Source organism: Gadus morhua, chromosome 11, assembly GCF_902167405.1.
Source record: "Gadus morhua chromosome 11, gadMor3.0, whole genome shotgun sequence".
In the NCBI taxonomy this organism is placed as follows: Eukaryota; Metazoa; Chordata; class Actinopteri; order Gadiformes; family Gadidae; genus Gadus; species Gadus morhua.
This window is the reverse complement of record NC_044058.1, coordinates 1,141,017-1,167,495: the sequence shown is the minus strand read 5'-3', so window position 1 is coordinate 1,167,495 and position 26,479 is coordinate 1,141,017. Positions and strand designations below refer to the sequence as shown.

General features: G+C 42.4%; 1 protein-coding gene and 1 long non-coding RNA gene across 3 annotated transcripts; one reads left to right on the top strand and one right to left on the bottom strand.

The window, feature by feature from the left end:
• Nucleotides 1-554: 554 nt before the first annotated feature.
• upp1 (uridine phosphorylase 1) lies at nucleotides 555-23,429 on the top strand. 2 transcript variants are annotated; one of them, XM_030371211.1, is made up of 8 exons: nucleotides 555-676; nucleotides 911-1,002; nucleotides 1,198-1,309; nucleotides 1,400-1,558; nucleotides 1,760-1,874; nucleotides 21,816-22,025; nucleotides 22,115-22,261; nucleotides 22,520-22,692. In XM_030371211.1, the coding sequence occupies exons 2-8, from the start codon at nucleotides 965-967 to the stop codon at nucleotides 22,666-22,668; spliced, it is 930 nt and encodes a 309-aa protein (XP_030227071.1). In that variant the 5' UTR covers nucleotides 555-676; nucleotides 911-964; the 3' UTR covers nucleotides 22,669-22,692. The 2 variants fall into 2 exon arrangements, with proteins under 2 accessions (XP_030227071.1, XP_030227070.1); XM_030371210.1 differs by having other exon boundaries at nucleotides 666-754; nucleotides 22,520-23,429.
• Nucleotides 23,430-24,342: 913 nt separating this feature from the next.
• On the bottom strand, nucleotides 24,343-25,835 carry LOC115554465 (uncharacterized). The gene is made up of 2 exons (XR_003978605.1): nucleotides 25,608-25,835; nucleotides 24,343-24,508 (listed from the first exon to the last, which is right to left on the bottom strand). It is a non-coding gene; the product is annotated as an uncharacterized LOC115554465 (long non-coding RNA).
• Nucleotides 25,836-26,479: the final 644 nt, after the last annotated feature.

Sequence of the window (26,479 nt, the reverse complement as noted above, 5' to 3'; positions counted from 1 at the left end):
TTGTATTGTATTTAATTGTTTAATCGAATAGCAACAGACGACGCGATCGTCTGTTGCCGGGAAACGGGCGATCGCGTCAAATGACGTAGGAAGGTTCTTGAACATTCGCGTCCTACGTAGCTGGGGAGCGATGACAGCGAGAGCGAACACAGCGGGGAAGAGGACGTGTGTGAGAGATTGAGACATCGAAGTCGAAGTTTGGCGAATTTTAGTTAAGTTTATATGTGGCCTCTATTTTCTCTGTTATTTAAAAATGTTCACAATGTTGCTTGATTATTGCTTGATATTAATTTTGAATCATACTGTACATATTTTGCCCTGAAAGTGCCGTGGCCTTTACTGGCATTATTATTATTGTCATTAATATAGCAAGTGTTTAATTCACTGTGTTTTGAATATTGTTATTTTAAAATTAAATGAAGTTCTTCTTGTTCTTCAAATCTGGCCTGCAAATCTTTTATTCTAAATGTTTGTGTTGAAAAACGGGGGGTCGTCTTATAATCAGGGTCGTTATATTCGGACCAATACGGTAGTTAATATCTATGGGTGAATCAGCCAGAACCGGATGCTCGGGGTTCGGAAGCGTTCGGCTATGGTCGACAGTCACGTACGCACGTGTCGTTGGTTTGACGTCAGCACATCTATGTAGTAGCAGGTTTGAAATCAGGAAGGAAAGGTAAGCACGTAGAAACGGTGTCTTCTGCTGAAATATGTACTTGATATGAAGGCGATCTCAGATATAAGGCATTCAAAGGTACACCGCTTGTGCCGCTTCATTAGAATATAACCCATCTTTCTAATAGCTTGTGTTGTAAGAGTCGTGGTCTGACGTCTAGAAATGTGGAGCCACCTTAGCGTTTAAAACTGTCTACGTTCCCTGTTCCTCATTCACTCACTGCTTTCTTCGTAGTTGCGTTTTGGTTTGGCTCCGTCATTACAAACAACCGATTACTATCCAGATACCATGGACCCAGGTCATGAGAACCAAGGCTCCAGCAGCTGGTGAGTGTTGATCACAGTGTCATGACTAAAGTAAAGTCCTTCACATGCTAGCTTATACATTATTTATTATTTACGGGAATCAGGTGTGAAAGAGAACTTTGTCTCATCGACCAAAACGTTCGACTGTATTAAATGTAAATTTGTTACAAATTGTATAGGCCTATGTTTTAAAATAACTATTTTAATCCTGCCTAGCCCTGTGTATGTGCACAATCCCCACTTGAAGACGATGAAAGAGGATGTTCTCTACCACTTTAACCTTGGGACCTCAACTCACAACCTGCCAGCCCTGTTTGGTGATGTCAAAGTAAAAATATTACCGTATAGCCTGCCATAGCCAATGGACACATTTGATCATCTACTATTGGATAATTGGCTTGTGTTTTGTGTTCTTCAGTTTGTGTGTGTCGGGGGAAGTCCCTGGAGAATGAAGTCGTTCATTGAATACATTGCTGGAGAGCTTGGCTTAGAGGACCCCAAATCAGAGTACCCAAACATATGTGCCGGAACAGATCGTTATGCCATGTACAAAGTGGGTCCTGTCCTCTCCGTCAGTGTAAGTACATATATCAATACTTCAATTATATCGGTAAAAACTAAATTTCACATACACTGTGAATAGTTAATTTCAATCACATTAAGCCTACATCAATATGGAATTAAAGTCATTAGTTACACAATAGCATAACTGGCCTGCGATGATACTTGATCTATCAATAGAGTAAATCTAAATGTCACAGCTCTCTTTGCCTTTCAGCATGGAATGGGTATACCATCCATCTCAATCATGCTGCACGAGCTATTAAAACTGCTCCATCATGCCCATTGTACTGATGTTACCATTATACGGATTGGTACTTCTGGTGGAATAGGTAAGACTTTATTTTTATTACTAGGGGTCTTACCAAACCCGTAGCAATTACTCAATCCGTAGAGCAAAGGGCACATGTGAAGCAGTTCACTCGTTCAAATCTGACTGCAACCAAAAATTTAGTCAGAAATTATAATGAAATACAGAACACAGGTTGTAGATTTTGGAAGCCGGTTTAATGCGGTTTGATATGATAAAAGTGTAAATTATTCAATTATTCAGTTAAATCTGTGAGCAGCATCTGCTCTTAAGACATACCCCCTACCCTTTTTAGTAAGGACAGAAGAATATTCATTTAAACTTTAGCTCGAGCTGCTTATATATATCAAACGTATGTATGTTTGTATGTATTTTTAATTTTATTGCACCTGTTTATTTGCACACCTATATATTTGCACACTTTTTGTACTGTCATACCATAACAGCTTCTTATACTTATGCACAGTGTGCAAACTATACTGCGGCTTTCGGGGGGGCTCACTTATATTGGGGGGGGGGGCTTACTCAAAACACATCCATTATTACAAGCCTGTATGCCTACTTGCCTTATGTCAGCACATGTAAGCACATATCACATCCAACCCTCAATCCACGCATCAAATCTGACTGCGGTCGAGCCAGCCGCTACATTTTACCATACACAGAAAAGACCAGCTTCCGGTTTTCAAATTAAAATGAGTATTAAAAGGCAATTCTGACTGGTTGCGTTATTTATATTGACTTATTTGTTTATTATTATAAGGACCATTCAAAGCTAATAGAAAGACGTCTGTCTTAATCGGCCTGTTTAGTCATGTGATCCACCACTGATTTGGAGTCATAAGGTCACATGACCTGGGCACTATTGGGAAAAAATGCTGTATAATTCATAGAAATATTAATGTACAGTATATAATGGATCTGGCTTGCATGAAAGACATGTTCCGTGAGCTACAGGGCCTCTGATTGAAACTTCAGCGGAGAGACATGTCACTAGTGGTGGGCCAGGCAATGTATGGAGTCACCGTCATCAGCGGCCTCTGAGCTGTCGGCTGTTGGCGGGCTTTTACCGGCAGCAGTCCCCGCAAGTGCAGCGGTGGTGGTGTCGGTTGTCCCCAAGCTAGCATCTGCCGAAGAACTCGCCTCTTGCTGCTCCTCAGTCATTCGTCTTCGTTTTTTTTGAAAATACGAAATTTGCGAGTAGGTTTCCCTGTTTTCTTTTAGATAGGACTGCAAAACATCTAATACGAAATTGCGCGGGTCCAGCGGCTCTCCGATGTCTGATTTTAAGTGACGTTTAAGACATAGCGCCCCCACGCTTTAATGGTGAGGACAATAATTGCATGCAGGCCGGTATCTTTATGAAGATGATGAATCACCCTCATGCACAAATCATACATTAAAATAGCCACATTTTACACGTGATCCATGATTATGCAAAACAAAAAGGAAATGCATGGGAAAAAACAGCATTTAGGCAATATTTTAGAGACCCCCCCCCCCCCCCCCAAAATTTCACAAATCATGTTTTCAGGGGAGCTCATGTCTCATTAAGAGGGGCTGAGACCCCCCTGGCCCCCGTAGTTCACACCCTGCTTATGCACATGGACCAACCATTCCACATTTTCTATCCTAGGCTAGGTATTGTGGGCTCATGGTTTTGTTTAGGTGGGATATGTATGTATACATGTGTTGTGTGTATGTATGCTTGCTGCTGGAACACCTACATTTCTACCAAGGCCATTTTACCATACTTGCCAAACTCACCATGTTTCCAAGGTATCAAAGAAACTTTGTTCATAATATAGTCTGTTCTGCCCTCGGTGATGCCTGCGTGTGGCTCTATGGCGCGGCAGCGTGTGGCTCTGTGGCACGGTTGAACTATTGTCTTGGGCTCGCTAGCCAAGCAAGCCAACTATCTAATCAGTTAAACGTTTCCCTAAAAACTTCACAGCTTCTTGATGATTACATATGTTGTATTAATAAAGTAGTATTAATAATGCTAAACAGTAAGCACGAAAAGGTTAATCTACATTTCAGCACATGATAGCGATAATACTTACAGACGTTGCTTTAACAATCAAGAATATGACGAACTGCATCGTAATTGAAGAGCTGTGGCCTGTATTACTACGAACCTCGATTAGTGGGTTAGCGAGGTATGTTGCGCTCAAAGCCTGGGTTAGCTGGGACACGAAAGTCGATCTCTTTTAGCGTTGCTGTATCCCCATGTTGACTTAGGGTGCACTCACACTAGGCCATGTGGCCGTTGGCCGTTTTCACACCTAACCGTGCTCAACTGGCCCCATTGTTCTCTGGCCTGCATTCACATTAGGCCATCTGGCCGTGGCTGTTGGCCGTCGCACCTGTGGCCTGGCCACGGTAGGCTCTTTTACATACGTCAACACGTCATCACCAAGCGTCCACTGCATGGACCATAATAATATATTTGTCCCGACACTGGGCCATTGTTCGATGGTGTCCTCGACTTGCATATGGTCGCGGTTTCTCCCAAATACATCGGAATTCTTGTGGGTCTTCTCCAACTGTGCCTGGATAGCATCGTCTGCCCAAATGGCTAACAGACACTCTACTTCTCTATGGGACCAGCGTGAACCAACAGTTGAACCACTTGACGCCATGTTTACCGTTTAATGGGAAAGAAGGCTCTTCGCCTTTATGTCCATGGTCGTCGCATGGACTATGCGTCATCCAGCTCAGGTTGCGTAGCCGTGCGTGTGCGTGTGTCGGCTCATTAGCATCTGTACCGTGGCGGCCCGTACCGTAGCAGCACACCTCTCCCAAGTGGCCAAGTTGGCCTGGCCTGGCCAGACTCGCCACACTCACACTGGCAGATTTGAGCACGGTTAGGTGGTAAAACAGCCACGTGCTGGTCACGGCCAGAAGGCCTAGTGTGAGTGCACCCTTATGCTAGGGCTGGGCGATAAACCGATTTTTATCGATTTAATTCGAGTGTGTAGCTCACGTCGACTTGTTTAAATGAAAATCGGGTTTCTCTTAAACATCCGCAAACGTTTCCCTCTCAGCTCCCGTAGTTCGGAATGGGCTCAGCCCTCCCCCCGCACAGAGCGCGCATTTACCAAAGTGATGCACAAACATGGCAGTGAGTGTGACAAGTTGTATGCAACAATTTATTCATATATGTGTAATCTATTTTGAGGTAAACATAATTCATTTGAAATATATCTGTGTGGCTTAATAATTCGTCGATCTGTTGGTAATGCCTCGGGGCTCCAGTAGGGGGTTTGCGCTCCTCTTCCTCATTCAATACAGACGAGTGAAGGAAAGAGCTTGCGTGTGTGTTTTTCCTCATTCTTCTCCCGTTACTATTTCCTTTTTTAAGGTAATTACCGTTTGCAAAACACTGTATATTTATGACCAGTGTTGAAAGTTTGAATGTTATTTTGGCACTTTATCAGAAGTCCTCTTATCATTAGTAATATTTTATGTTTACAGAAATATTTTATCTTATATTTCATATATTTTATGTTATGTTACAGGTTACACTGTTTACAATGGCAGGGCCTGCCATAATGCTTTTTTATGTATATCGATTTAAATCGGATATCGGATTTTTTGTGAAAAAGTCGGGGATTTTTATTTTAGGCCATATCGCCCAGCCCTACCTTATGCTCTCAACCAAACCTGGTTGGGAGCAGGTTTTCAGCTAAGTATCGGATTAATGTTGACGCCCTCCTTTGACAATGGCGTCAACATTACTGGGTGTTCCTGTGGACCTCGGAGCCCTTATCGTACAGGGGTCTCTCGGACAGAGGCTCTTTCGGAGCCTCTGTCTGAGAATATTCCTGAGAATATTCTTTGAGAGATACAGGTTCCGATCAGAGGGTATTCGCTATTTGATCGTCCTTGTTGGACCGTATGCAGACAATGCGTACCGTTGCGCATTGTGTCGCCGTGAGAGAGTGGTAGAGTGGAGGTAGCTTGTCAGACTTGAATTTCTGCATCCGGGGTTCTTCTCCCAAGTGACGCGCATTTATGTGAAGCTTAAAAAGTCCAAATTCTCATGCATATGGAATACTTAATCATGAACGGTTATGGAATTATATATTTTTGTGCTTCTTTCGAACTTGAACCCATGTTCACAAGGCCGTGCTGGCACCACATCTATGGGGTAAAATGCACGATGATAGACTGGTGAGATTTGAACCCTGGTCTCTGGCGTTCGGGATATATACTAATCCACTACGCCACCGCCGCTGCTTCTCAGCTATGGAAAAAATATATACTATACATTACTTACATAGGGTGTATTTAAAGTGAAATCCCTAAATGATATAATAAGGCAGGTTGGACGTTGCTTAACCATTTTGAAATCCTCATCACTCTTGTTATTAATGGTGAAAAATTCTGCATTTGGCATAGTTAATACACACTGTAAAAAGTCTTTCATTGAACCAATTAAAGAAATGTAGGGTAATGGTTCACATCTATATTGAATAACTTGAGCCAATGACAAAATATATAGCTTGCCTCAAGCAATATTTTCTATGTCCACAAAATCAAAATAACGTAAATTATTAATTTTATCAAATCAAAAAGATATTAAATTAAAAAATATGGACATATGGACTACATCAATAATTATTAAATCAATATTTATTAGCCTCCGTCATATCAGGCATTATTTCCACACATCTATTTATCAAGGTTAGATTTGTAACTTAAAGGAGCATTTCACCGGTGGAGGCATGAATATGTATTGAAATTGGATCCTATATGTAGTGGAATAATAAAGTAAAATTCTAATTTGGTGCAGTCTTGACCAAGAAAAGGCAGAAAGTGACTTTTTGGCGCTTGTGGATTGAATACAACAACTCCCACCATGCACAGCTTCGCTGGCGGCCACTCCCGCTGATCATCTCCGCCTATCGGACACCTACTTGATCCATCTACTAATGGAACAAATCAGAGTGGAGCTTGACCCGACGTCACTGGCAGAGAGTAGTGACGCTTGCACAGAAGCATACGGCTGACATCTTTCTTTATTCTGGGTGGAAATAGTAACATAGTTACGCAATTAAATGCGTTTATGTAAACATTTTTAACGAGAAATGTGCATTTTAATTTCATAATGTTCGCTCATTGAATGTGAAGGATGTTTGGTTTGATAGTTATGACGAAGAGGGAACGCTCCATTCACTTGCATGGACAGCGTCTCTGGTTGCTAAGCAACCTCAACGTCTTTGCGGACTATCTGCTGATCAACACTACGAATGCTGGAAACACACCAGACACACCATGTGAAGTTATTTAACCCGATTATTGTTATTTATTTAATCTATTTAATCTAACCCGATCTAAACTCTATCATGCACCCAAATACGGCGGCGTTTGGGTTTCCTACCTCGGACTCCTAAATCCAGCGCAGCCACAGGCGCGTTGGCGCGTTGAACCATTTTTGTGACACACAATGATCAAGCTTCAAGTTAGGCACGTTACACGCGTTTGGTGTGGCCGTAGCCCGTGTCCACCAAAAGCGTTTATTTATGCGGTTTCACCCAAAAAATCCGCTTCGTGTGGACGGGGCCAAGAAGGCGAACGCACGTGACCAAAACGGGGAGACAGCGCCAGGCGACTTACGCCACTATCTGCCAATGGATCGTGGATGCCTGGGCTGATATAACAGTCGCAATTGTGGTCTAAGCTTTCACGAAGGCAGGAATAATCACTGAACTGCCAGGCAACAGCAGCGACACTGACTCGGATATTGACGAGAGGGATCCGGGCATGTTGGATGCCGTACTCGCCCAACTGTTCAATTCGGACACACAAGAATTCGAGGGATTCGTAGACGGGGAATGAACTGAAAAAGTGAGCTTATTGATATTGATCAGATATTGATGAGATATTGTTAATATGCACATTAACGTTTGAACATCGTTACCATGGGAGTGACTGGAGTTGTCAGAACGCTTGATAAAGTTTGACTTTATCTGACTGTTTTGTGGACATTCCCTTTAGCACAGCTCGGTCTAGTCGATGCATAACGCAACCCCAGTCAAACGTTTGACTGCAGTATCTTCTATTCTATGCGCCTTTATAATCCGGTGCGCCCTATACATGAAAACAGTTCTAAAATAGGCCATTCATCAAAGGTGCGCCTTATAATCCGGTGTGCCTTATAGTGTGGAAAATACGGTAGTCCTCATTTGTATTTCTTTCGAAATGGTGAACTTCTATGCCAGATCCAGTACCCTCCGCCAATGTACTTCAGTTTTATCAACAGCCTCTGTTATCTTAGCTTCAGACGCTGTGGATGTTAGTTTCTGCTGGTGAAGTCCCACCCACTGGCACTGCTCTAATAGGTCTGTAGCGTCAGTGGGTCCCACCCCCTAGAGGGGGGTGGGACTAGTGGTTGTAGTCTTACGAGAATCATCCCCTCTTACACTTCCTGTTTTCTTGTACGCAAAAATCGTCATATTGCGTCATTAAAAACAGGAAGTGTTGGAGATCTATACGGATCTCTCCAGTCTCTCCAGAAAATAAGGGAATGATGCTAGACCATCCAAAAATATGCGGGGGGTTCTAAAAATACAAAGCTTATGTGAAATGGGTGAAGTTGCCCTTTAAACTGTAACTTAAGCTAAGGCCACACTGCACGCGTTTTTCCGGGTTAAAAAACGCGCATTACGCGCCTAGCTTGACGCTTGATCATTGTGTGTCACAAAAATGGTTCAACGCGCCTAACGCGCCTGTTGCTGCGCTGGATTTAGGAGTCCGAGGTAGGAAACCCAAACGCCGCCGTGTTTGGGTGAATGATAGAGTTTAGATCGGGTTAGATTAAATAATCTCGGATATAAATAACAATAATCGGGTTAAATAACTTCACATGGTGTGTCTGGTGTGTTTCCAGCATTCGTAGTGTTGATCAGCAGAGATATAGTCCGCCAAGACTTTGAGGTTGCTTAGGAACCAGAGACGCTGTCCATGCAAGTGAATGGAGCGTTCCCTCTTCGTCATAACTATCAAACCAAACATCCTTCACATTCACCGAGAAAACATTATGAAAGTAAAATGCAAATTTCTCGCTAAAAATGTTTACATAAACGCTTTTAATGGCGTAACTATGTTACTATTTCCACCCAGAATAAAGAAAGATGCCCGCCATATGCTTCTGTGCAAGCGTCACTACTCTCTGCCAGTGACGTCGGGTCAAGCTCCACTCTGGTTGGCTAAGCGTCACGCGTAGGCACATCAAAAGTTTTTTTTAGAACTTTGTGCGTTGGTGCGTTCACTTGCGTCATTACGTGCGTATGCTGCGTCTAACGCCACTAACGTGCCGTTTTAATGCGTGTAACGCGTCTACGCTTAAACCAATGGTTCCCAATGCAAAAATGCCGATTTTCAACGCCAACGCGCGTGCAGTGTGGCCTTACCTTTAGAGCTGGCATTCCAACATAATATGGATATTATTACAAAATAGTATATTATTACAAAAAAATATATATATACACATTGCAGTGCAGTGTTCAATCTGTTTCCACAGTAATTTTCAAACAATTTGCATGTTTCCTTATACTTTAATTCAATTCAATTTTATTTGTATAGCCCTTAATCACCATTACAATACAATACAATACAACTTTATTGATCCCACTAGGGGCAATTAGTTTGAGCAGCTTGTATACAGACACAGTAACAATCAAACAACAAATACACACACACAACTACGGAGCATTTAGTAGTCGAATTGCAGAGGGGATGATTCTGAGCCTTGGAGAAGGGACATTAACGCGGTATCGTCAGAAAATTTGACCAAATACCTGCTGCCCTCCTGACTGCTCCTGCATCCGTCAGTACACATAATAAAGAGTAAGGGCGAAAGGACACACCCTTCTGGCGAGCCTGTGGACATAATTAGAGAATCTGAGAAACGGCCATTTACAGACACTCTCTGCACTCTGTCAGTCAAGAAGTCCAAAATCCATAATACAATCTGATGAGGTAATTTAAAATCACATGGCAAACTTTCTATTAAAAGATGCGGCTGCATCGTGTTGAATGCCGATGAAAAGTCTGTGAACAAGAGCCTGACATGGGCTTGCGGCTTTTCTAAATGTTTGTACAAGTTATTGAGTATTAACAGCTTTGCGTCCTCAACACCTTTCCCTGACTGGTAAGCAAATTGAAGTGGATCAAGTTTTTCATCCACAATAGATAAAACAAGGTTTACAGTCTCAAAGGGCTTAACAGGCCAAATATTTATGACACCCCCCTTTACCCATGCCCCAACACGGGCAAGAAAAAACTCCCTTGAAATCAGCAAAGAAGAAATCTTGAGAAGAAACGCATAGTAGGGGATCCCTTCTTCCAGGGATGGTCAGGAGTGCAATGGGTGCCACAAAATTTACATACAGGTAAATACATGCACATCATATTAAAATGGTGATGGGGGTCTGGCCGGCTATCCATGAGGAGAGTCCAGGCACCCAGTCCAGTACCCGCAACACGCTAGAACAGACAGAATAGTGAACAATTTCTACTACTGAAATACTGAACTCGGTTCTTAATAATTCCAAAACAGGCAGCCACTCAAACGTGATATAATTTACTTGGTCAACTGGGATGTTTGTGTAAATCTGAACTAAGCTCTATTGTAGAGCTGGTCATACAGTCTCTTGACTTTGTTGGTCATGCCTTTCGGGTCCAGCTCCATGAGGACTTTCTAGATATATTCAAATGTCAGTTTCGAAGTTTTGGGATAATCCAGATTGAGAGCATAAAGGAGGCCCATTAGAATGGCAACAGCACTTGCACAGAAGGCAACTCGCTCTGAACCTGTTGTCCCTCAAGTATGATGCCAATGTCTTGAGGTAAGGCTTGTGCATCTCTGATGACAAAGACTGCCATGGTTTCCTGCTGAAGAACCATTTCAGCTTCTTCCTTCTCCGACACCTGGAAAATAATTTAGAAAAAAATATTTAAAAATCTGGTATTGATTCAGCCTGTGTTTACCACTACAGTTTTGCACATTTACCAGCATATGTAACTCTGATTTAAGTTGCAAGGAAATGCATCTTTACATGAATAAAGATATAATTGCGAATTAAGCTCCGTCATATCTTGGATGTCATGAAAGGCCATTATTGGCCATAGGTGGAACGAAGTCAGTAATCTTGACCTCTTCCATAGCCATCCAACTATTTTTTTACTCGGATTAATTAAGTTAAATAAATAATTCTGGTGTGAGCAGAAATAAGGTCACATTTTGCTATGAATGTTGTTTCCACTACTTTTGATTCTTGGGATCTCTACATACATGGACTATCCATCGGTGGTCCATGTGTGTAAAACAATGGTAGGATGAGGGTTAAACGCTGCTGGGACTGCTTATTGGTTACTCCCTGTGTGGGAGATATTTGAATTGGACTTGTTAATTCACTTCATTACTCTAACTCTGGATAAGAGCATGTCATGTTATACTATAAAATGCATCATGTGTCTTATAAAGTGTAGTATTTTACACCTACGGTAATCTTTCCTTACCAGGAAATCTTTGAGGTCCTCCACTGCTGCTCCGATGTTAATGAGACATTTGAGTGCAATCTCCCTCTTTGTTGCGATGTCAGTATCCTGAATTAAGACAGTAAGCATAAGGGTAGGGTCGGGCATTAGGGCCAAAATATATATCACAATATACATTGTCAGTTGATATAATTACGATGTGATTCAATTTGTGTGTCAACACTAGGGATGTGAAGAATGTGTCGACTCAACGGTCGATTCTCGACTCGTGCTCTAAACGACTCTAAAAATAGAAATCGATTAATCTTTTTTTTTTTTTTTTTTAACATACAAACTGCTTCAATGTCCTTTACAAAACATTGTAACCCATTTCTGCTTTAAAAATAACCAATTAAAAATTATCAAAATACAATAAATCCTTCACTTTTTTTTCAAATGGGAGACGTAGCTGTGTTGTTTTTCTAACGGTCACTTCTGTTCTGCTACACCGCTACGTCTCCCAAGAGCGATCTCTTCCTTTGTCCTTTCATGACAATGGCATCTTCACTTAAAAGTCCGGTGTGGGATAGTTTCATGAAGATTGATGACAGAACAGTTCAGTGTAAATTATGCCTCATTTTGCGTACCATTCGTCCACAACCGTGATGTTGAATCACCTGGCAAGGAGGCATCCCAAGCCTTCCAGCCAGCAAGGCAGCATCGCAAACTTTACGGTGAGATCCTGTGATAGCCGCCGGGCTGAAAGAATCTGCGGGTTGCTAGCTAAGATGATAGCCGGAGATATGCTGCCCATGAGCGTAGTAGAGATGACTGGGTTACGCAATCTGATTTCATTTCTCGAGCCAACTTACACAGTGCCATGTCGCCAAACGATGACTGTGAGGCTGGAGAAAATGTACCGCGAAGCAGCAGCCTCCCTCCGCGAGATCCTGTCCTCAGCTGACAAAGTTGCTATCACCACTGATGCCTGGACAGCTTTGACGACTGAGTCATACGTGAATTTTCGTTTACAAATATTTATTTAAAAACGAAAATATGTTTTAGTGGGTGTAGCCTCTGTTAAATTAAATGGTTTTATCTCCGACTTAAACAATTTCGTTGCAAAGAGGAGGAGCGCATCATCAACTGCCGTTCCTAATTAAAACAACTCCGACACATTTTGTCTATTGGGAATTTACAGGTTCAATTCAATTTTATTTATATAGCCCTTAATCACCATTACAGTCTCAAAGGGCTTTAACAGGCCAAATATTTGTGACACCCCCCTTTACCCATGCCCCCACACGGGCAAGAAAAAACTCCCTTGAATCAGCAAGGAAGAAATCTTGAGAAGAAACGCAGTGTAGGGGATCCCTTCTTCCAGGGATGGTCAGGAGTGCAATGGGTGCCACAATTGGCATACAGGTAAATACATGTACATCATATTAAAATGGTGATGGGGTTCTGGCCGGTTATCCATGAGGAGAGTCCAGGCATCCAGTCCAGCACCCGCAGCACGCTACAACTGACAGAAAAGTGAATTAGAACGGAAAAGTACATAGTGGGAATGTATAATGTAATAAGAAAAGCACAAGCAAACAGAGTAGTCTTCACTACGCATCTGTTGTTTTCACACTCCAAATGCAAGATTGTAGAGGTGCGTTTTGAGCTTCCCTTTGAATAGCTCCACAGAGTCAGCTTCCCTGATCGCTGATGGCAGCCTATTCCATAAAAAGGGGGCTCGATAGGAAAACGCTCTCTGTCCAGCCGATTTCTTTTTAACCTTCGGCAATGAAAGAAGGCCGGCTCCCGAAGACCGGAGAGACCGAGAAGGACTATAAGGAATGATCAGGTCCTTCAGGTACAATGGAGATAGTCCATGCAAGGCTTTATAGGTCAGCAATAGCACCTTAAAGTCTGATCTGAAAGTTATTGGTAGCCAATGTAAAGAGGCGAGAATAGGTGTAATATGATCAAACTTTCTCGTTCTGGTCAGCAATCTAGCTGCCGCATTGTGTACCAGCTGTAGACTCTTTATAGTAGAGTTCGGTAATCCCGAGAACAATGCATTGCAATAGTCCAGTCTTGACGAGACAAACGCATGAATCAGTGTCTCTGCATCCACTACAGATAACATTGATCTTATTCTTACAATGTTTCTCAAATGAAAAAAGGCAATTCTAGTTATACTTCTTATATGCTGATCAAAGCATAGTTGAGGGTCAAACAAGACACCAAGATTTCTGACGGATGCACTCTGTGGGATGGCGAAGCCATCCAACCACAGAGAGACATCCTCAAACTTTTCCCGGTCCCGCTTCGAGCCGATAATCATCAGCTCTGTCTTCCCAGAATTAAGCTGTAGGAAGTTTTGTGACATCCAGCCCTTCACAGCAGCCAAACAGGACTCAACCTTTTGAATCTGGGCAGAATCCCCGGAATCTACAGGAATGTAGAGCTGGGTGTCATCCGCATAGCAATGGAAACTAATTCCGAAGCCGCGGATAACGTCACCGAGGGGAAGCATATAAATTGCAAAAAGCAATGGACCAAGAACCGACCCTTGTGGTACGCCAAAGCGCAATTTACAATGCTTCGATTCTGCACCCTCATGAAGCACAAATTGGGTTCTATCTGTGAGGTACGATTCAAGCCAACCAAGAGCCGGACCCCCGAAACCAACATAGTGTTCAAGACGGTGGAGAAGAGTGCTATGGTCAATCGTATCAAACGCAGCGCTCAGATCCAACATCACAAGCATTGTGCTTGTATTTTTATCCAAAGCAAGAAGGATGTCATTTACAACTCTTGTAATAGCAGTTTCAGTTGAGTGGAAATTCCTGAACCCCGACTGGAAAGGTTCGAAGAGATTATGCCTCGTCAAATAATCAACAATTTGCTTTGCTACAATCCTTTCCTGTACCTTAGACAAGAAGGGCAGATTCGATATAGGCCGATAGTTCCTGACTAATTCAGGATCTAGGCCAGGATTTTTGAGTAGCGGTTTTAACACCGCAGCCTTGAAATTGGAAGGAACAATTCCTGTTGAAAACGAAAGATTCATAAGCAAGAGGACAACAGGCCCCACCGTTGGAAAAAGAACCTTAAGAACCCTAGAAGGGAGCGGATCCAACATACAAGTTGTTGGCTTTGAGGCCTTTATCACCCTTTCAAGTTCCACCAAGGAAATCGCCTTAAACTCCAAAAGAGTTGCGTCAGAATTCACTATCCTATTTGGCAGAACCCCATCCTGCCCCACAGGATGTGTAGGATTAGCCGCCCGGTAAGCATCAATTTCCTCTCTAATTGATTCACAATCCTGCTCTTTTGATATTTTGTTTATCATCATTTTTATATCAACCTAACTTCATTAAAAAAAATGCATTATTGGTGTGCTCCTGATAGCAACCTTTGAAATAGGACGGGTGGGCCAACTGGGCCGCTGTCTTAAAGGAATGCGCAGATCCTTTGAGCTCTGCAACTGCTGCAGCCGCGGGCCGAAAAAAAGAGAAGAAATCGATCGATTTTTCGATTTATGCCTCCTACACGTCGACTCACAGAAAACGAGTCGTTTAAAATCCCTAGTCAACACCAGAAACAATGGCCAAGAATTCTCATGTACGTCACAGATGTATGCACTTACCTCTTGTACTGTTGGCAGCAGGTTTGTCTTCTCCCGAATTGTTCTTTCTCTTTACCTCAGACAGGAGGACAATTCTCTCTTGCTCCTTGGACTTACGGGTCTCGTTGAGAGGTAGCGAGGGTTAATGGTTAGACTCAGCTCGCCTGGGTTTCTTTATGATCTTTGCCGGGTAGGCATCCATCAGGACTTTCTTTTAACGGAATTGACAGTCCGCTCGTCAGATGATGATTGTTGAGATCGGCCCTTGTTGGCTTGAGGTGTTGGTGGCAGACGCATGCCTAGCTCGCCTCCGTGGCGACTGGTACTTTTTCCATCGCTGTCTGCACCGTCCGTCCGGACGCGTCTCAGGGATGCATGGGTGGCCAACGCATGCACAGCTCGCCTCTCTGGCGACGGGTTCATGGTCGGTCTCTGTCCGCACCATTTGTCCGAACGCATCTCAGGGCTCAGGGGTGCATGGGTGGCAGGCGCGTTCGTGGACTCTTGAAGTGGCAGGAACCGGTTCTTCAGCGGCAGGGTTAACTTCAGTGACGGGCTAATCCGTATTTGTCTGAGTTAGCTCAGCAAACTCACCCATCAGCACTGTATCCTGGAGGAGTCCTTTGCATTTTTCTAATGCTGCTAGGCTCGTTTCAAATAAAGTCACGGTCTGTCGCAGTTTGGTGCAGTCTGTGCATTTTCAAGTCTCCGTGCCTGAGATATCCGAGTACAGAGGCATGTTGGCGATAGGAAAGTCCAAGGCTTTTGCTGCAGTCTGATCCGGGAGTCATAAAAAGTGTAATGTTGAATCGAGCGATGGAGGTCGACGGAAACAAACTATATATTAAGTATTATCATGAAATATAATAAAATAAAGTAGATCTGAACGATAAATTAAGTTGTTTTTCCACTGCCTAGTGGAGCTTCGCGAAACATGACCTCTCTCTCTGCTGCCTCTCATCGCCACCAGGTAACGGTCCGACACAGCTTTTGGAGCTGCCTTGGTGGAACTCGGCATCCATGATGTGAAGGAACTCTAGATCCTCCATGGAAGGTGCAAGTCTGTGATCATCGGCAGCATGAGTGAAGATGGATTTGCCTAAGCCGTCTTTGGGGAACTTTGCTGAGCTGATGTGAAGGTAGATATTGGATGGTTTAATATGTTGGTGCTTGACTGAAGACCTCTTTCACTTTGATCTGGTGGTTGCTGTAGATGGGTAGCACGACCGTTCTCTAGGATAGATGTTTTATAGCTGTTCACCGGTGGTGGTCTGTGCGCCTCCAAGACAAACGTCGCCGATGACGACCCGCCCTAGGTCCAACCCATTTGTTCTTGGTCAAAGGGTGCATTGCCTGGGCCATTAATCTGATCCCTGACCTTGTGTAAACTCAGGATGTCTCTACCCAGAAGGAGAAGTACCTAAGCATCGGGATCGAGAGGTGGTATATCATCGGCAATGCATTTCAGGTGTGTATGGTGGCATGCTGCGCCCGGGGAGGGTATCTCAGATCTATTTTCAAGAACTTGGTTGCGTTCGATAAACGTAGCTAGAGGAAAGCTTTGTTTCTTGGACACTTACTCAATAGTGTAACCATAAGCTCTGCTCCCCGCTGTCTCTTTAAGCCCTGTACATGTCTTGAGGTTGTATACGTAGTAGCACCCAGAGATCTTAAAGGCATCGTAGAACACTTACTTTGCTCATCAAGTATTGAGGTCATTCTCTTGGACTACTGTCTGGGTCCAGTGAGGTACACGGTTCTCACAATTAATCCTTTGCCACACACTTTTGTGCACCTCGAAGTGACCTCCTGAGCCTCTGCTTTGTCCTCCTCGCTATGCTCTGAATCGGGAGGGGACGACTTGGACTTCCATGTTGCTGGTTTGTTACCCTCTCTTTACTCAGGCTTGTCCACTGAAGAGCCTTGGGACTTGTGCACGTATACAGGCGTCTTCATAGGCCTCTCCCAGTAGTAATTTCTCCCTGTTGGAGCTTGTGTGAAGAGGTTAAAGCTTGGGTCTATACAAGCTTTTGCTTCTTTGTGAATGAAGTCTACAAACACAGAGAAAGGATGGAAACTGACTAAGTGGTCACGTTTGTATCATGATCCAATGTAGATCCACTTTTCCTGAATGTTGTGTGGAAGTTTCTTGACTGTTTGACTCTTATGAAAGGCTGGTGAAGTAGCTATTTAGCTGCTTCCAGATCAGACAACAGATCTGCTAGATCTCCAAGTCTCCTTGGGTCCTTTCTTATGATTTTGGGGAAGCTTTCCAGTTAACCAAAGAAGGCCTGTTCGACGACCCCGGTGAGCAATATAGCACGTCGAGCCGCTCCCATCTCATGGACAATCCAGTGGGAGGATGTCTGATATTGACTGATTTATTTATTTGAAGCTTTCTGCAGACTCTCTTCCAAGATAATTGGTACGAAGGTCGAGCTGTTCTCCGTCAGACAGGTCCAGGTGGTCAATAGCACTATGGAACAACGTTTTCCATGCCCAGTAGGTCATCGGTTGTTCATCATATACATTAAGTTCCAATATCACGAGGCGGCTGCAGGCCAGATATTGAGCGAGGTCGTTGGAGGTTTGGGAGTGGTAACATCTATCTCAACAGGGTGCTCCAGTGACAGGCTGAAATACAGGGGATGGCAAATGCTTATGTAACACTTGTGTTGCTTAGAACTAGAAAATTATGCTACTGGGCCACTTTTTATGACTCCCGGATCAGACTGCAGCAAAAGCCTTGGACTTTCCTATCGCCAACATGCCTCTGTACTCGGATATCTCAGGCACGGAGACTTGAAAATGCACAGACTGCACCAAACTGCTCCAGTGACAGGCTGAAATACAGGGGATGGCAAATGCTTATGTAACACTTGTGTTGCTTAGAACTAGAAAATTATGCTACTGGGCCGGTCATAGGTTTGTGGGGAGTGCTGAAATCAAACATAGAAATTAAAGACTGGAGCCAGGGTTTATAATAATAAATCTGGCAGTTTACTTAAATAAGAAACTTTTAAATATTAAATAGATCAATAAATAGATAGGAAAATGAAATTAAATAAATATTTGCAATAAAAAATCTACAATAAATATTCTATAAACCCTTTTAAGAATCCCTTTTCCTTTTGAATATGTTCAGGTGTTAATTACTGCTAAATATTAAATATATAAAATATTAAATAAATGTTCTATTGCATAGAGTTTTTACAACTATATTTGTTCTAAATAAATATTAAATATGTTATATAAATATTAAATATATTTAATTGAGTAAAATACAATCAAAATGTGTATACAATCAACTGCATACAAATGTGTACACAAACGACAACAATCTAATATATATCAACTGTGTATACAAATGGGTATACAAACAACAATATAATATCTATCAAGCAATATTTCAATGTTCAATTGTTCAATGTTCGTGGTTCAATGTCCAATGGTCAAACCGTATTGATAAATCGGCTTTCTTTGGATTCCTTTGGGTAGGCTCATCGGGTCATTGGATAAGTTCGCCATCAAAGTTCGGTTCAAGTGAAGTCCTATGTTTGTGTGCGCTGTCCCGCGGCAACACGGACGTGGTTCTAGGATCTTTTCAGGGTTTCAAAAAAACTGACCTGCACATCAGGCCATGCATAAAACAAATAGCACAGTTCACCGATCACTGATAGAAATTCTCTCTCGCTTTTTGGCTATGGCGGAGGAATGCTATTTCTCTCGCTGCAGACTGTATTACCATGGTAACGTAAAACTAATTGACAAGACACTCGACCATATAATAATTCACAAACGTAAAACAAGACCAAAAAACGTTTCCCTTTCTAACATAAAACATATATAACATAAAGTCATACATAAAACAACGTAAATATATTCCAAACTGAGTTGACTTAGTTGTGACGGTTTATATCACTGTAACATCAATCAACCCGGTGTACGGGTACTCATAAATTATGCCAAAACTCAACGAAACAGTCTTCGGCACTCGTTTTGTCGATAGACGCGAGGCTGTTGTGTAAACACTCTCGACTTGAGATTGAAAACGACCAATAATAATATAATATAAATTATACAGTTTAGTTTTAGTTTTACTATCAGTGCCTCTGATTTTGTATCTGAATCATTTAACGGTTCTTCAAGCTCGTGTCTGCTACAGAAAGGCGTCTTAAAAGGGCAGTGACGTTATTAAAGGGATGTTTGAAAAAACTTTTTCTAGATATTTTATATATTAAATTGTAGATGTATTTATTATATTATCTATTATTATGTATTACTATTAACTATATAATTAATACTCAATTTGAGCTATGGGTTACACTTATTTAGGCTATGATGTGGCAATGCTTTATAATGATAAGGGACTGCTTTAATCTGTGCTTGTTCCACCTTTAATGGTTCCATGACATGCTACCAGGTGTTGTGTGATTAGACGTTACAAGCCGTTTTGGAAATCTGCCCCTTATGACATCACAGGTGGGCGTGTCCACCTAGATGTATGCTGGATAGATCAGTCTACCAGCCTACCCAGTGGACTTTAGCACCTATTCAAACCACACCTGGTGGCATGTCATGGGACCTTTAATTCAATTTCCCTTTTTGAATGTGCCGCTCTAGCTTGCGCTGCTTCAGCTTTGGCCTGGCCATGGCCACTGCCATAGCCGCTTTGCACAATTTAACTCTGTAGGATGGGGGCCTGCCCGTAATTCCGACACCTCATTGTTCCGACGTCTCAATGATCCGAAATATTTCCCATTAGATCGACATGCCACTATGCCGACGGTTCAATGTTCCGAAAATGGAACCCATTGGTCCGAAGGTCCGTTTGTCTGACTTTTCAAAAAGGAGGCGCATTAGGCCGACGGTTCAATATGCCGAATAGGCCTACATATAAAGAGTTTTATACCTCGCTCACGCTCTCGCTCTCTCTCGCTCTCTCTCAGGGTGCACTCACACTAGGCCATCTGGCCGTGGCCGTTGGCCGTTTTCACACCTAACCGTGCTCAAATGGCCCCATTGTTCTCTGGCCTGCACTCACACTAGGCCATCTGGCCGTGGCCGTTGGCCGTCGCAACTGTGGCCTGGCCACGGTAGGCTCTTGTACATACGTCATCACGTCGAAAGTAACACGTCGTCACCAAGCGTCCGCTGCATGGACCATAATAAAGTCTGCTGCAGTCAGAGTTTTAACAACAATGGACAACAACACAGATAACACAGTTCACTTTGCTGAGCCTGTTGCTTATGTGGATATATGTTTACCGTTTAATGGGAAAGAAGGCTCGTCGCCTTTATTATGTCCGTGGTCGTCGCATGGACTATACGTCATCCAGCTCAGGTTGCGTAGCCGTGCGTGTGCGCTTGTCGGCTCATTAGCATCTGTACCGTAGCAGCACACCTCTCCCAAGTGGCCAAATTGGCCTGGCCTGGCCACACTCACACTGGCAGATTTGAGCACGGTTAGGTGTGAAAACGGCCACGGCCAGATGGCCTAGTGTGAGTGCACCCTCACTCTCTCTCCAAAATACAACATAGGCCTACATATCACGTTCACGATGAATATTGGAGAGCAAAGTGACAACGCTTCACTTCATTTCGACAGGGTGTTTCAGCCCCATGGACAGAGAGCGTAGGTCTAATTCTCAACACACACACACACACACACACACACACACACACACGACTAAGTACACGGTATGAGGTATAAGTTTGACTAATTCAATACCAGCGAAATTATTTAGGCAAAAAGCCCACTGTAAACACAGTAAACAACATATAAAGGCCCACACACAGCTACTCAAGATAAAAATTGTATTTGTTTTTCACTCACCGTTTGACTTCTTTACAGATAAAGTATTAGTCCTTGTATAACGTGCGCTTCATAAATTCACCTCTTGTGACCGTTGAAGCCCACAGCAACAGTCTGGCTTGGTGAAGTGCACTGCTGGAACTTAGCCTATCGTCTATTTATTTTTGGTTTCATAATCACACATGTGGAATTGCGCCTTGGCCTATTCGGCATATTGAACCGTCGGCCTAAAGCGCCTCCTTTTTGAAAAGTCAAACAAACGGACCTTCGGACCAATGGGTTCCGTTTTCGGACCAATGGGAACCGTTGGCATAGTGGCATGTCGATCGAATGGGAAATATTTCGGACCATTGAGACGTCGGAACAATGAGGCGTCGGAATTACGGCATGGCACCGTAGGATGGCTGTCTTCGACTCTCTTGTGAGATGTATTGCAATGTTTTCACTGTCTAGCTAATTATCCAATCAGTTAAATATTTCACATAAAACGTCAGTGTCTTGATGATTACTTGATGTTGTTCAATGTTAATTTCGTAAAACTGTAAAAACAGTCCAAATATAAAGGCAAGTATTAATAATGCTAAGCAGTAAGCACAAAAAGGTACATCTACAATTCAGCACAAAGATACAGATAATACTTACAGACGTTGCTTTAACAAATACGAAGATGAACTGCATCGTAATTGAAGAGCTGATCAAACTGCTAATCTTTCATGCTTCCTACGTGAACATGTGCTTTTGACTTCCTGTCACCTAACTAGCAGCCTCTCCCCTAGAGCATTCCCTCAATTAAAGGTACAGGCACCTATGCTACACACATTAAGAGCAATATACACTTTCAATGCCAGGGGCAGAACAACCATATTTTTGTTTTAGTATTGGCACACTGCGCACTCAAGATAATGTATAACCCTACTTTTGAATGTTCAGCAAAAACAGATGTTCAATGAAATTAATACTGTTTACAGAATGACCAATTTCAGTCAAGGTGGAGGAACAGCAGAAATGAGGTCCAAACATGTTTGTCCTTAATGATTCAGGGCTTGAGCCCGGAACGATCGTCATCACCAAGCAGTCTGTGGACGCCACCTTTCTACCCAAGTTTGAGCAGGTGATCCTTGGGAAGAATGTCGTACGCAGCACTGACCTGGACACAGAGCTGGCTGAGCAGCTGCTGCAGTGCAGTAATAGGCTCAACCAGTTCAAATCAGTTATTGCCAACACCATGTGCACCATGGACTTCTATGAAGGTAGTCCACAGGTCCTACTACTCAAATGAATCCTTATATTGTGGGGTTATGGCTTCATTTGAAATGACTGGTGGATGATTTGGAAACAGGCCAGGCCCGCCTGGACGGAGCATTCTGCTCCTACACCCAAGAGGACAAGCAGGACTACCTTGCCAAAGCGTATGCATCCGGAGTTCGCAACATCGAAATGGAGTCCTCTGTATTCGCTAGCATGTGTAAACTAAGTGGTTTGAAAGGTAGGCCTGCAGTATGTTTTGAAGTCTTATAAATGTCAAGAGGAGTGTGCATTTTGTTTGTTCAATGTGCAGATTCAGTGCATTATATTTTTGTAATTATGCATGTATCTTACTGCCGAACTAATTCACTTCAGTATTCTACAACTTGTATCATTGTTTTGGTTAAGGGTTTTGTAAGCAATATAATCATTTAAATTATACTTGTACATCTTGCTTGAAATGCCCTCTTGACCTCTTTTTTTCTCTTGCCTTCCCAAGCTGCTGTGGTGTGTGTCACACTCCTGGACCGCCAGAAGGGGGACCAGCTGAGCGGCTCTCATCAAGTCCTCCATGACTTACAGCAACGGCCTCAGATTCTAGTTGGCCACTTCATTAAAAGTCAGCTAGAGTCCTCAGGGAAAATCTAAGCTGTAGATTGTATTGGGAAAATCTTAAAGTCTTTGAGTGGAATGCATTGTTTGATAGTTTTTGTTTCTGTGATTTTATTAATTGTGCGTAGCTCAAAGCCTGGAAATCCAGAAAGCTGTAGGGTCTGGCAACGAGTAATGAAAATGGCCCAACTCGACGGGCGTCATCAAGCATGCATTTGAAAATATCACTGCATGTAATTGGATAACACAACAACCTATCAGGAAAAAACATGGGGTGACGTATCCAGTGCGACACTCTGATCTCGCCGGCAGGGATGTCACGTGGTTCATGTAAACCTGTATGGTTCCAAAACACGTCGTGTTGCTGTGTTCAATGGGACTGATGGCAGCGATTGCAATATTGAATGGTAAATATAAATTAAAAACGTTAAGTTTGAGGGAAGCAATAGGCTGACTTTAGTGTCTTAACCTTAACTTTTACCTTAAATCTGTTCTGAAATCAAAGACGATTCAAGATGTTCATTTTTGCTCAACTGGACTATTGGATTTCCTTGATTTTGCGTGTAATTCCGATTCACTTACCCGTGGTCAGAGAGCGCTTGAGAAAGCAGAGTAGCAGTAGAGTCCATTTAGCATTTATTTTCCAACTTCTTCTGATAAGGCAGGAGCTCACCACACAACCATGATACTTTTAAGACTAAGCCATACATAGTATCATATATTAAAGAACAAATCATTACGCTTGGATGAATTAAATAGTATTTATTTTTATTAAACAATGGGTGAGACAACAAGAATGTGTGTGTTTGTGTGTATCAAACTTGAAAAACCAGAACAAAGTGAAGGAACAGGGATGAATATTGAATATATAAGTGTTAACGAGAGGAATACGGTGAAGCGAGACAATTAAAGCAATACAAGTAAAATGGACCACTGGTTATAAAACCCTCCAGCAAATGCAGATTCCACTGCCTATCATCTGCACGCTTCAAAGGAGGATACACCATGTAAAGCTGGACCCAGTGTTTGAGATGCAGAGTGTGTGAAAAAAATCACAAAGATTCTAAGAACAACGAAGCAAACATACAGTAAGTGTTGTTGCGTTTTTTCTTGAAGAAAGTGGTCCAATCCTTGGTCGCTTTTAACTCACTTTATTTGTTAAAGTAGGCATGGTTCGGTCCTGCTTCCTAATGGCTATGTGGGGGCAGCTTGTGTGCTTAAAATACGTAACAGTGTGAACAAGCTGGCAAAGTAGAGCCAGGGGGTATCAATAAATAAAACAAATTTAGTCATGTGTGGAACAAGAACAACAAATGTGCAAACAGGCGTGTGTGTATATTAGTGCTGTAAAGCGATTAAAATATTTAATCGCATTAATGTCATAGTTAAAAAAATTCTATGCTAAATATCCCTTGATTTCTTTGTCCCATCAATTTCTCACTTGAATGCTCTTATCAACATGGTGAAGTGCATTGGCTTGCCTTGTGCAAATGTTTTTTTATTGATAACAACATTGGCATATAGGCCTACTGATCAAAACAGGACGATACAAAAATAAAAAGCCTATAGTGCAATTAAACGATGAACATACAAACGTACTGCCTTGAACATAGCAGTCAGGCTACTGCTTCTTTGTTTTGAGCCAAAGAAGAAAAAAAAAATGCGTTAATCGCGCGCAATTTTTTTTAACGCCGTTAAAATTGGTTTGCGTTAACGCCGTTAATAACACATTTAACTTACAGCACTAATGTATATCTAACTTGTAAAACAAGAACAAAGTTAAGGAACAGGGAGGAATATTATTAACTTCAGCAGCATCCACCATCAGCCGCATACACAAGCAGCAGCAGCCGCCGCTAGTACCAGCAGCCACCACCTGCAGGAGAGTGAAAATAATCAGACAAGACCTTGAATAGCCTGTAGGTCAATGAGTTTCCCACACATGAACAAATTGCTGCCAAGTTGGGGAAGGGGTGGACAGAAGCTTACATTAAGAAAAAAAAAAGAATGACACTACTGTCTGTGTAATAACATTTGAAAGCTCGTCATTATGGTTTATATTTTTTGTGTGGAATTATTTCTATTCATATATGTAATCCAACAGCCTTTTCTAGGGTATAATTAAACAAAGGCAACCTTATTTCTACTAACTATAGCTATCTATATACTATCGGACACACAGTACTCTAACACTGTAGCTAACACCGTCAGGTTGGTTCAGCAGGTTAAACCCGTCGTTAATCAACCTTATTGATCCTATATTAATCCTACATCAATAACTAATGTTGTAGAAATTAACCTTACATTTTATGTTAAACTATGATTATTATTAGGCCTACATATATTTAATAGTGGAAAACAGCTGATCACCTTTAACCTGGATGTTATGTGCCGTGCTACACCAGTGAGTGAGTCCAGTCCATTCCCATCTGATGTGTCACACCAGTAAGAGAGTCCAGTCTACTCCCATTTTGATGTACTCTCTGAAGACAATGCTTACATTCACACGTGTGCATCATCTCTGTTTGTATAAGGATAATATATGTTCTAAGGTCACATTGGGATCCAGACGACATGAGAATATGCTGACATCCACAGTATGACCCAGAAAAACATTCTATGCACATCAATATTTGATGAAAGTCCAACTTTGTATTGTGTAAAGGATTGGGGATATAAGGAGCTGTCCGAGATTCATTCAGCAGTGTGTATTCGCGAATACCATTCGGCTTTGTTGTCTCTCGTTTGCGGGTGGCAATAAACTCTCCATCTATACTTGACCTGGACTCTCCGATTCCTCTTTGCTTATAGCTAGTTGAAGTGAATTAGATAAGTTGTTATTAGAAATCCCACCACATTTGGCGTCACGACCAGAACTGAGGAACAGAGACAGCCCGGCTGCTGGACTGCGGGATGGGGCACGAGCGGATCACACAACCTTAGCGCTCATCAAATTCCCGGTAAAGTTGACTTACCATTAATTAATACGGTTGTTTGATCTGTTCCTGTCCCGTCTGGCTGCTCGGCGGCAGGTAAAGCGTCTCTTCAGTCCAAACGAATCAAATTAATCATTGAAGAGAGATTGGGGAGCTCCGGTGTTTCAGTTCAAGTCGTGACCGGTTTAACTGGTGACCCTCAGCCGAATGCTTCGCTTGTTGTCGTGGCTACGCCAGATGTTCGAAATCGGGACCAGACACGTAGCTGTCCTTGCGAATGCCTCTTTGATTTGTTATTCAATAAAATGTCAAAAACATTACAATCTCATTCGTTTTTGGAGTGTAATTGGAAGAAACTTGTCACGTAGAAACGTTCTAAGCCGAAATAAATGGAAAATAAATGTTTAAAATATGATACATCACGGGATTCGAATTCATACCATTGGGGGGGGGGGGGGGAATATAACAATCCGCAACCCCATTCCATTGTGCCGTTGGCCCACTGGGGAAATAACCGCCGTAGTATAATAGAATTCGCAAATACTTCTTGAAAACACGAAAGGCAGCCAGATCAACTTGCGACCCTACTTTCCATGTAGTTATGACCATGCATTGGTCGCGTATCCCAAAAATAAGACGCCTTTACATCCAGTTTTTTTCCACAATGTCTTGCTTTTTAAAAAATGTATGATGACTATATGCTCTGTAAGGTGACCTTGGGTGTCTTGAAAGGCGCCTCTAAATTAAATGCATTATTATTTATTATTATTAGTTAATCCAAACCTAATGTTGTGTTGCCCTCCACTGCTTGAAACTAGCCAAAAACACTGTTATGCACTCATTCGATCATTTCGGTCGCCTGATGTGGTGTTGTTATGGAGGACTAAAAGTGCCAAAATTAAATAAATAAA

Bases quoted from the DNA above. Each gene is read 5' to 3' on its own strand.
- upp1 (XM_030371210.1), top strand. From the start codon at position 722: ATGAAGGCGATCTCAGATATAAGGCATTCAAAG. The intron at 1,559-1,759 runs GTAAGTACATAT...TTTGCCTTTCAG, and splicing joins GTCCTGTCCTCTCCGTCAGT to CATGGAATGGGTATACCATC. The intron at 1,875-21,815 runs GTAAGACTTTAT...TTAATGATTCAG, and splicing joins TGGTACTTCTGGTGGAATAG to GGCTTGAGCCCGGAACGATC.